The 11524-nt window shown below is 55.5% G+C and overlaps 2 protein-coding genes across 2 annotated transcripts in view; one reads left to right on the top strand and one right to left on the bottom strand.

Annotated features, from left to right (window-relative positions):
• VOLCADRAFT_92118 (uncharacterized protein) overlaps positions 1–206 on the top strand; it is a gene marked incomplete at both ends in the record, with an annotated part of 3425 nt that extends 3219 nt beyond the window's left edge. Inside the window, one exon of the mRNA XM_002951565.1 lies at positions 147–206. Coding sequence (XP_002951611.1) covers positions 147–206 — 60 coding nt within the window. The remainder of the gene's footprint in view (positions 1–146) is intronic.
• Positions 207–1509: 1303 nt separating this feature from the next.
• VOLCADRAFT_92117 (uncharacterized protein) lies at positions 1510–10119 on the bottom strand (the record flags this gene model as incomplete). Its single annotated transcript, XM_002951483.1, has 9 exons — positions 1510–2203; positions 2246–2300; positions 2427–2499; positions 3898–4138; positions 4268–4650; positions 4794–5620; positions 5884–6599; positions 7191–7294; positions 9985–10119. The coding sequence occupies 9 exons, from the start codon at positions 10117–10119 to the stop codon at positions 1510–1512; spliced, it is 3228 nt and encodes a 1075-aa protein (XP_002951529.1).
• Between the last annotated feature and the right edge of the window lie 1405 nt (positions 10120–11524).

The raw sequence follows: 11524 nt of genomic DNA, 5'->3' as shown, positions 1-11524 counted from the left end.
AATAGAGACTCCGCACATCTCGTCCCAAAAGTCAGGAGCGAATTTTGCCGCGCAGATGCGCGCGTGCGCTTCGCAAAATGCGCCTGTACAAATGTATATAAAATTTCTTGGCGGATGAGGACCAGGTGCGCCAGCGCGTTGCGCAGGTGAGCATGTTGGCCATAGCCGCACGCTGGACTATTGCGTCGATGCTTTGCAGTAAATAAAAGCACCGAAAGCCAACGTCGTAGCTTGCAACTCTGGGCCCGTGAAACTGCCGCGGAAGATGAAGCGCTGGCGAAGAGGCAGTTGTATGCAGCACCTTGTTCAGAGTAAAGTCAAATTACAAAGTTGCGCAAAGTATAACATACATAAACTTAATTAAACATAAGAACAGATAAGACGTTTAGAGCCTTGTCGGTGGCATGGACGCCGCTGTTGGCTTGGAACAGCTATTTGCTGTGCATAGGGACGTGCCCGCGTTAGCCGTGTTGCAACAGCTCAGGATGGATTTCAGCCAGCAACAGCCTCAAGAGCTGCTGCACAACCACCGGGAATGTCTTCAGTTGGGCACGTGTAGTTTTGGTCGGCGGGGTCGAGCAACGTACACAATGCGCACAGAAACCAAGGTGCAGCGTTCTGTAACATCGCCAACATATCCGGTACGCGGTGGCAGGCTTGCCGAGCACGAAATGAAGGGGGGGTCGCATCTCACCATTCAACTAAGCATGCATGTGCTCGGTTGAATGCTCGGTAGCGTGCGAGTTTACCCCTATCAGGATGTTCGTTTGCATATCCCTCCAAGCGAGAGGGCTTGCACCTATGCTGATGTTCGTTCCAAGAAGTGAACTGAGGACTGATGCTACGGTGAAAGATTTGCACGAAAATTCGCCCGTGCAATAAAACGCCCTGTAATTCGCTTACGCTAATCTCACATTCCAATATGCCACTGCACTTTCCTCTCCAGCCTGGCCACATTCTCTTCCTCGCAAACGTACTTGGGCACCTTACAATCCAACACCATACGTGCTTTGGAAACGCGGGCAGCTGCTTCACAAGGACCCCCCTATTTTAAAATGTGAGTATGAATTAGCATAAAGTAGGGCCATATTTATGGAAAGTTGCCGGAAAAGATTTCGGTCCAGGATTTTACAAAATTGCATAATGCAGTAGGTTTCCATTCCTATACCGGGAATAACATCATGTACTAAATTGCGTATATGTTTCAAATTCTCCAGGACATGACCATTTAGCAGGTAAAAAATTCTAGATCCGGATAACTTAGCAGAATCGAAGAAATAGCAACTGGTGTGCAACTCGAAATTCGCGGTGTGCGACTCAAACCCGCGACCTCTGAGTGTGAAGAGGGCGCGCGCTAACGAAAAACGCGAGCAACCACGAAGCTCCGGAACCATCCAATCGAGCGCGACTTTCCATGAGCCCCGGACGCGAGCCGGTCACGGACGCCATTCCGAGATGCCTTCACTCCGCTTCGCTCTTCGCTGCGCTACGGGTGTTGTAATGTTGTTGTCAGCGCGGTGGTGGGCGGTTCGTGGTCCGGCTGTCGACGAGTCGCTGTGCTTCCTGGAAGAGTGCTGTGTGTCGTTCCCGGGTACGTTGTGCAGCAGCGGTCTGGAGTTTGCTTTCTGCGTCGAGGTCCGGGTGGATGGTGGCTGCTTTGGTGAACGCCTTGATGACCTGTGCCTTCTCATAGGCGTTGTTGTAGAGCGGGTGCAGGAGGCGGATATGGTCCATGGACTTGTAGCGCGTGAGGATGACAAAGAGGCATGCACACTTGATGCCAGTTGGCGGTGGGCAGAGGTCGACGGTCCAGCAGTCATCCTTGAAACTGCACCCCTGGACGAAGAAGTCCGTGACAGCATAGGCGTCTCCGAGAGGGACGTTGCGACATCGCACCCTGAGGACTGTCTCCCTGCCCTGGTCGTCGAGGGTGTGGACATTGAGGGGGTTCTTTGTGGAGTGTGGGCACTGCGACGTGGCCTTGGCGACATACTTGGTGGCATAGTGCGTGGTTTGGTGGGCCACAACCTCTGCTTGCACAAGGATATCCTCCAGGACCTCGGGATCACGCATGGGGACCGGCAGTACAAGCTGTTCCTCCACTGTTGTGGTGTACTGACGGTCGAGCTCGCAGGCCAGCATGAAGATGTTGTTGCAGCCCAGCGCCATTGTGACAGCGGGGCAATGGGGCACAATGTTGGGGCTGTATCAGGGCAGAATGAACAGGCTGCTGTCGCCCACCCACTTGAACTCACACCGGATGTGGCGTGGGTAGGCCATGCCGCAGTCTCCATCCACGCCTGCACAGCCGAAGTGTTTGCAGGTGTCGGTGTGTGTGTGGGTGCAGGACCCCACGACACCCGCCACAAGGTGCTGGGTGCAGCATTCCAAGCACACTTCAGGTGTAAAGGTATCAGTGGCCTCACCCCCGGTCCCACGCGGCTTGCCACGGGCGACAATGGCGAAATCATACGTGGGCGCCGGCATGGATCCATCTGGCTGAGGCGCACGGATGGCTGGGGGGCGGCCAGCGGACGCTGCGGGGGGGGCAGTTTTTTTTTTGGTAATATATTACTTATTTGGGAATAAATGGGGGTCTGAGCCTGGAAGGAATGGAATATTTGGTCAGTTGGCCGTACTGGTTCATTACTTCGGCCATAAGTCGCCCCAAATGCCTTCTGCACATATAAAGCTGAACATTTGGAGCTTATGCACTATTTATGTATAAAATATTTGATGATATCACCATGAGACGGCCTGCTGTTGCATTCAACTTAGGTCAACGGGGCATTCGTTCATTCTTGACCAAAGCAAACGGCTCAGAAAGTCCGCAGACGCAATGCCCCAAACATTTAGAAGAAGAAATAGATAATACAGAAGACAAGGATAGGCATGTCGTAGTTGCCGCTCTTGAAGTCAGTGAAGCCAGCGATTTGAGCGAAGCTGAGGATCCCCCGGCGAAGCGGCAACACACAACTGCAGCAATCAGCGACTCAGCTGAGCAGCTTGATTCTGACGAGGAAGGGCCACCGCCCCAAGATGTCGCCACGGCACCACCGCCACCTTCCAGGGCGGGTGCTTCACAGCATGCACCGCTGGTGATTCAAAAGCAGACGCGGCGCCAGCAAACACAGCGTGTGCCGAAAGGCCAAAGTGATGGGAGCTGGCGGTTGCGTCGCTTCCAGGCGCACTGGACAGCTTTGTTCGAATGGGCTGAGTGTGTTGCACCGGATATGGAGGCTGGCGAGGTGCACGACCGTGTCCGGTGCGGTCCCTGCTCCCTCAGCCGGCAGCGGGACATCACGATGGATGCCAGGCAGGCCACACTAAAAAGCCACGAGCTTTGTGAGTGTTGTTTAAAGCACACCGTACAGCCTTTGAAGGGGGGGTCTGGGGTCGCAGCCCCCCCCAGCGACTATACAAAAAGGAATTGTAACCGCAAGAAACACCCAGTTTATTACTCTAGGGTATTAGGCCCCAAACGAAAAAAAAAACACTGGGGGGGGGCTGGCTGGACTCCATTGTCGCCATTGCCAATGTCTTCATCTGTGCCCGAGGTGCTGCCAGGTTCTGCTTGAGTCAGGCCGTCATCCTCTTCTGCAGTAGCATCTGTCAAGTCGTCATCACCAGAATTCGTTGCTGCCGTTGATGCTTCCATGGGCGTCGGTGCAACTGCCGTTGGTGTGGTGGGTGCAGCCGTGACCAGGGGTGTCTGCCAGAAGACTCGTCGCTCTTTGTCCTGGATGTCGTAGTACAGCTCAGGCAGCCACATGCTGCAGAGGGCGTGTGCCAGCGCCAGAGCGCGGCAGTTGGGCCCCTCAAACAGGGCCCGCATTTTGTCGCTGCCAGGTGCACCATGCCGTGCAAGTGCAGGGCGAGGTGTCCACTCTGCTCCACCTTGATGCAGATGTGGAAAACGGTGCCACAGAAGCAGTCGGGGTTGCTCTGCCGCTTGTCGCCAGGTTTGAAACCAAAAAGGATGTCCATGAAGGCGAGCTTAACCGTGTTCAGGAGTGCTTGGCTGGTGTAGGGGTTGTTTCGCACCCGCCGCCACTTGTCCATGACACACTCCTCCCGCAACAGAGCGCCGTCCTCGCCAAATTCCAAAAACTGCCCAGCGGCCACGACTGCAGCCGCACTGTGCAAGTCGGCGGGGTTGACGTTAAACATGAGGAGTGGCAGCCCGGTTGCGGCGGCTACACCACGTAGATTGGCGTGCGCGTTGCAGTAATAGGCATCTGTCATGTCGATGCGTGCGACCGTTCACCAAAGAGAGGTGATGAGGGTGTGCACGAGAGGTGACGTGTCTTGGAGCAGGCGGCGGCGATCCAGGTGCATCTTCGGCAATGCCAGGATGTCCGCCATCGCTTTGACAGCCTCTCGCGGGATGGCGCCCACCGCGTCGATGTCCTGCTGGCAGCTCTTCACTGTAACCCACGTCTGCGCTTTTGCATCCTCCATGTTGAGCACGTCCACCATGCGGGCGAGCATGAGGAGGTTGCCGCTGAGCTGCCGCCGTGGCACACGCATGGACACATGCTGGAAGAAGTTCCGGTTGCTCATACCCAGGGGACGGAGGCCGCCCTCGGCGTACAGAAATGCGGTGGGGAAGTTGCTGGCAAGCACGTCTTCCCGGGAGTAGTCCAGGATCTGCAGCAGGGCGGAGGCATGCATTGGGCAGGTCGATTGTGATATGCATATCGGTGAGGAGGCACAAGCCTTATGCGGGTGTGTCACGCACGAGAGTAGCAGCGCATCAGGGAATACACTTCACCCACCCATTACCAGTTTACCTTAGAACCACGGCCCCCAGACGCAAAGACCAGCCGGCGCTCCGCTGTCAGCTCACGGTGTAGCTCCACCGGGTTTCGTGCATCATCACCTGATCCCGGCACAGGTGTGTCAGGGACAACAGGCACCAGAACTTCGAGCTCCTCGAGACCAGCATCCTCCGGTGTGTTGTCCGCTTGAGCAGACGGGGCAGCAGTGACGGTGGCGACGAGAGCCTCCGGCCTGGGGTCCTGCATGATGGACGGGTGCTGGCGTACGGCTGCGGCCCCCGTGTGGTCATGGAAGGAGGTGTTGGTGAGGAGCGTGGCGATGTTGGGATCTGTCGGAGCGACAGTGGAGCGGATGATGGACTGCGGCACGTGACGCTCTGGGTCCATTGCCTGCCACTCCTGCATCGCTTGGTCATCGATATGCCTCTCGGAGGTGAGGTTGCTGAGGTAGTTGACCCAGGCCACAATATTAGCTGCTCGGACGGACAACACCTTGGCGCTCTTGAGCTTTTCTAGCAGCTCCTCCTTGCTGCTGACGACATCCATGCAGAGGACGGTGATGTTCTCCGGCAACGACGCAGCAGAGCGTGGGATGGCGTCCACCCACTGATCGAGTGATGGGTTCGCCACGGCTATCCCGTGCATTGTGACGGCGATGGGCTGCAAGTCAGGCGGCCGGTTCTTGACCTTGAGCGTGTAGATCTGCTGCTGCACATGGCCCAGCCCCAGTATGTTGGCTTCCAGCACGGTAGGCCACTCCAGACACTGCCCGTCCTGATTGATTTCCGGCACGTCTCCACCATCATAGCGTGCGAGAGCAGCCTCCGGGATGCATCTGCCTGGATGCGGAGGCAGCAGCCACAGGCAGGGCAGACCAGCCAGGATAACCAGTGCGGTTGTGTGCGTGCATGCATGAACACCCAGCACACATGATCGGCAACGAAAGCACCGCATGCAAATTCTCATGAAACGCGTATGTCCCAGCAGCCTACCCCAGAACCGGCCACGATGAACAACATCCCACAGGAAAGCAGCCGCCAAAACCCATCAAATACATACGTTGCCACACATTCGTTCCCCCGACCCAGTGTTTAGTGCTTACGTTCCAAGGCATGAATGCAGTCGTTGCACATCATGATGATGTCGTCGCCAGCCTCGTTGGTGTGCACCGTACAATTCTCCCCAGAGTGCTCCATGCGCATGCAGTACGGCACTAGCCACACACCCAGAGCAGTGGGATCCAGCCGTGGCTCCATGCCAGGTCGTGGCGGCCACGAAGGGAGCATCCATTCCTCATGCTGGCCGTCTGCATCTTGTAGCCGTGTCGCATCCACTTCCGCTTCTTCATCGGAAAGAATAGACTCCTGCTCGTCGTCAACACCATCCGTCTCACGCCGACGCCGCCGTGGCAGACTAGATGGGCCCGCCTCATGCGGCGGAAAGTCCTCCGGGAAGCCATATGCTCCAGTGTTGCCCAAATGGTCCCGCGCCTGTTGCAACGAACTGCGCTGCTGGGTGGGCTGGCGGTGCTCTTGGTCATCCGAATCACCAGAGTCCCCTGTCGTACCAGGACGCTTGGTGAGCCCCGTCTTCTCCGTAGAATGCCCATTGAGCCACATCTTTCGGAAGCCCCACGGCAAAGCTGGCTCAGGCGGTGGTGGTGCTCTGCCCCCTGGTGCGGCTGCCACTGGTAGCCATGCGACGACTTGAGCTGGACGCGCCACTGCCAGCGTCCTCCAAACATCTGCACGCAACTGGTGCATGTTGGGGATGTCACCAAACCGGTAGCCGTGTGCCTGTACCGCGGACTTCATCTCGCTGCACCAGGTGCAGACACACGATGGCATGTTGTGTTTGACAGCGGCATCAAGCTGTTCGGCGACTCGGATCTGTTCCGCTAGAGGAGCAGTGGGCAGAGGCTGACTCGCAGGAACATCTTGCACATGTTCCGGCCATGAAGCTGTACTGCTGTCTAACCAGGCACCCATACGAGGCTTGGTGAGGTTTGTCGGCCGCCTGAACAGCCAGAAGGCAGCATCCAAAACTGCCTCCACAAGGCTACCCCTGCTGCGGCGGGTGCGTTGTGGTGTGTGCTCCTCAGATGACTGTTGCTGAATCGCACGGGCTTGACGCTTCCGAGCTGCGTCCGCTGTTTGGTCTGCCGCCACTTGCTCAGGCGTTCGGTTGGCTCGCGCCTCCGCTACCCGAGCTGCATGTGCTGCTCGATGCGTGGCCACCTGCTCAGGCGTTCGGTTGGCTCGCGCCTCCGCTACCCGAGCTGCATGTGCTGCTCGATGCGTGGCCACCTGCTCAGGCGTTCGGTTGGCTCGCGCCTCCGACCACCGCGCCCACCGAGCAGTAGCTGCTGCTCGGTCCGCCGCCACTTGCTCAGGTGTCCGGTTGGCTCACGCATCTGCCCATCGCGCTGCAGCTGCCGCTCGATCCGCCGCCACTTGCTCAGGCGTCCGGTTGGCTCGCGCCTGCGCCTTTCTGGTTGCATCGGCACTGGACAACTGGGGTGTCGGGGGGGAAGGTGTGGCTTGAGTCCGGCCCGTCAAGCTCAGAAGCCACGAGCCTCCACCTGCAACTGTACCTAACCGCCGACATCCTGCGTGATGTCAGGAAGAGGATTACTAGTCTACCGCCCATGCAGGAGATGGAGCAACATCACGGGCATCAGTCCCAACCAGGACTCCTTACCGGAACCAGAATTGTTCATAGAAATGGCCGGTCAGACTGATGTCGCGACAGGTTATCCTCCTATCCTCAAGAATTGCAGTTGAGGGCCAATGGAACACAGTACATCGATACAATATGGATGTATGTTGCGCAGCACCGCTGTTTGGTAGAATTTTATCCTGAATCCGTATGATAATTTTTATCCTGGATCCGTTTGACAAAATTAATAAATGCACTCGAGGGCTAATGGCACACATTACTTCTATACAATAATTGTGCTGCGCAGCATCGCTGGTTGATAGAATGTATTCTGAATCCGTATGATTCTATAGAATTTCTGCGACTGAATTTATCCCGGGGAATGTTGCGGTGTGCGCGACTTCACGTCATTTCGTGGCGGAGCCGTTGTAGTCTAGTTTTCCACTGCAAGTCCTGTCCCACAGTGGAACTACGTGGAACTACCCACAGCCACGCCCAGGCGTCCCCGGTTATCCTGATATTTTGTGATAAAAGTTTAACCTTGCAAGTTCATGTCGAACAACAGAACTACGCGCGTCTGTTGTTCGTTACCCACCACCGCGCCCAGTCGTCCCCATGGCCTGACGGCCCAGTATCCGCGTGTCCCCGCCCACATGTTCACGGTACACAAGCACGCGTCCACGCTTCATGCACACGCCCATGTTACATCCTCATGTCCCGCGTCCACGCGTCCATGCTACATCCACGTGTGGCTACATCCACGGTGCCACGGTCCCATGCGCCCACGTGCCCACGCGTCCATGTGCCCTTGCATCCTCGCGTCCTCGCGTCCTCGCGTGCAACTTGCGTGCGACCCGTGATTTGAACCCGCGACCTGTCGTCCTCGCGTCCTCGCGTTTCGGTGTGCAACTCGAAATTCGCGGTGTGCGACTCGAACCCGCGACCTCCGAGTGTGAAGAGGGCGCGCGCTAACGAAAAACGCGAGCAACCGCGAAGCTCCGGAACCATCCAATCGAGCGCGACTTTCCACGAGCCCCGGACGCGAGCCGGTCACAGACGCGATTCCGAGATGCCTTCCCTCCGCTTCGCTCTTCGCTGCGCTACGAGAAGCTACGGTGACGGTGACAAAGCAGGCGGCTGGTAGAGGTTAAGGCCTGACTTCTGCTCCAAGAATGTCCGGGTTCTAACCCGCCTGCCAACTCCTTGACAGATCCAGGGGTATTGAATTGGGAGGCGGCCCTCCATCTTATGAACGGTGAAGGATGTGATTATATCAACTTGCGAGCTGTATTGGAACTAAGTTGAGGCGCCGTTGACCTGCTAGATTTGGTTGGATGCTGGTGGTGAGTTGCTGAATTCATTCTGAAGTCGGATGGGGTGAATGGATTAGGGTGCCCCTCTCGCAGGGGAGAGCAGGGAACTGCCTCGGGAAAGGGGGCCGATGGTGAAGCTTTACCACCCTGTAACAACATACATACAAACACAAGGAAGTTCTAAGAGTTGGCAGCACCGAATTTAGGCTGGGAAGTCCATCATCGGAGTCATCCATGCATTTTTCCTTCTTGGAGTGCAACATTTGGAGCGGAATACCGCAAGAAGTCGTGGGAGCGTGTTGACTGGTTGTTGAGTAGACCTCTACCCGACGGAGCGATGATAACGGCACTAAGAGAGCGTTTGATGAGCGGCTGGGACCATACGCGTCTGACTGTCTTGCCAGAGGAGTACCCATCAGATGGGAAGCAACCGGGAGTGCAAATGGCGAAGTATAAGCACTGGACGGGGCTGCCCTTTTCGGGAGCCGCAGCCGTCATGTGGCAACACATGCTAAGGTTTTCATTTCTCGTTTAGCACATCATAAGCTAATGCAGTTTCGTTTATGTTGCTGGGCTTTGGAGGCAAACAGAGCACGAAGGGGCAAGTACCATGTCCCCAGGGGCCAGCGGTTTTGCCGCTATTGTGGTACTAATAGCCGAATCGAGGAATGCCCAGCCTATAATGATAATCGTGCTGAAGAAGGATTCGATCATCAACAGAGCATGTTGGAGGCCATGAAATGGGAACCCGCACGTCTTGCGAGGATGTTGGAACGTATGTGGGCTCACCGAAACTCAATTACCCCCTTTGGACGCTAGTCTGGGCTGATGTGCGGTGTTTTCCTTTCCTCCGTGGCTTTTGGGCGTTGTAGTATTGCCCTTGGGCCTTCGGCTCGTATGAGTAGTCTTACAGGTATGGGGTCACGCAACCCCAACCATGTAACACACACACATGCATTTTTGTTTCGCACCATATGGCTGGCACTCGTTGCAAACGACACAACACCTTCCAGGGCTTTACTTATTTATTCATGCAGTGTTACTGCCCTCCTCGCCCCCTACCGTGGGAGGGACGGGTCTGACATGTGCCCACGAGTTCATGCCTGGCACACTCCCAATGCGACTAAAGAAGGTGACGAACCTTTCAATGGCGGGGCCCATACAGGCAAAATGATGCTGCCGTGTGGATTCTGCACATGGGTTCCCCATTGAAGCTCATCACTAGTGCCCACCTGCCGGACGAACGAAAGGCGCTCCCGGAGAAGGCACACTGGCCAGTTTAGCACACCATTGAACCAGCTGTAGCCTATACCTGCCTTCAATAGCACCACGGCCTGCCTCACATTCCCCGCCTGATACTCCCGCATGCATCTCGCAAAAATAGTCCTTGGAGGCTGTGTCCTTTCTGTACGCCAAAAGCAGGGCTGATGCACCCATTTTTACCTCTGCAACTGTACGTCAATGCCGTGCACTCCGGCTAAATGGCCTATACTACAGCAGCTGACGTAAAAAGCCGACATGTGCCACAGTGGTCTGCGGTAGCTGCCGCGAAACTGTAGCAGCCTCGATGAAGATGCGGACAATTACCTCCAATTACTGGCGTGTATTTCAAGTTTCGCAGCAATATCCTAACAGTTCAATAGAGACGCCTTATCCTCCACGCAAAGTGTATTGCAGCGGGCCAACCAACAAGCCCCGTGAGCTTGCGGGTTTGGGACTGCACTGCACGTATGTGCGGTTTTTGGGGAACCGACGATGCCAATGGACCACCGAAGACGCTGCCGACCACGTTTTCGTTCAGACATAATGTTAGAGTTGCGTTGTTGCTATTGGTGCTTGCAAATCATAACGAAATGATTACTTCCTGTGCAAGAAAGGAAAGGTAAGCCAAACCTAGTCTTGGGTTTTAAAGCCCGCTTTTTGAAACACATAAAGGAAAGCCCTAAGCAATATCGAATATACACACACAGGTTCTTTTAAGATCCGCACGAGGGGTGTGCGATGAAGCAAGATTTTTTGCAGAATAGTTCAGGGAGTGCGCTTGCGGTGGGGTTCGCTACGAATCCTTGTTATAGGCCTTCATCTGCTAGAGTTGTTGCGAGTTGCAATCCTCGTGGACTGTCAGTAAAAGAGATGTAGGTAGAAACGACGATCTGTTTACCTACCTAGTATGCAGCGGGACGATGCGTAACCGGGGTTCCCTATGAGATGTTGCAGCATGACGGCCATCTGGGTGTATGTTGTCCTGTATGATTGCTGCCGTTTGCCACAGAACCATATAAAACTCATATTGACACCACTGGTAGAGAGCTTGGACGAGTTCTTCGACCAGATGGTGCGCGGGAAACTAAGATCAACAAGGTTCTTGATCCGAAAGCCCCATCGGGGTTCTCCCGCTTGACCTGACAGATATATTTTCGTAGGGTGACTTGCCATGAAAAGCCCCGATAGGGCCACATTTATGCCATTCTACCAACTCGCTGTCGTTAAAACCAATTTTCAAAGACCGTCATACATGTCATGTACGGAAGTCCGCCCGCCCACGGTTTCCTGCGCGTTAAGCATACATAAACTGCGTGGGCACAGAGATGCCTTTATCCCCTTGCCTAAACTATCTGGCTTGGGTGGATCTCGATTTAGCCAGCGCTCCCATCCGCCCTCCTGACGTTCCCGAGCACTATCCACGCTCACATTTCCTTCCAACAGCTTGGCACTTCAAGTGTTGTGATTGCCCACCACCACAATCAAGAATTGCACCGGTCTTCCATATCA

The sequence above is a fragment of the Volvox carteri genome (genome assembly GCF_000143455.1).
Source record: "Volvox carteri f. nagariensis unplaced genomic scaffold VOLCAscaffold_24, whole genome shotgun sequence".
NCBI lineage: Eukaryota > Viridiplantae > Chlorophyta > Chlorophyceae > Chlamydomonadales > Volvocaceae > Volvox > Volvox carteri.
This window is presented reverse-complemented; position numbering and strand designations above follow the sequence as displayed.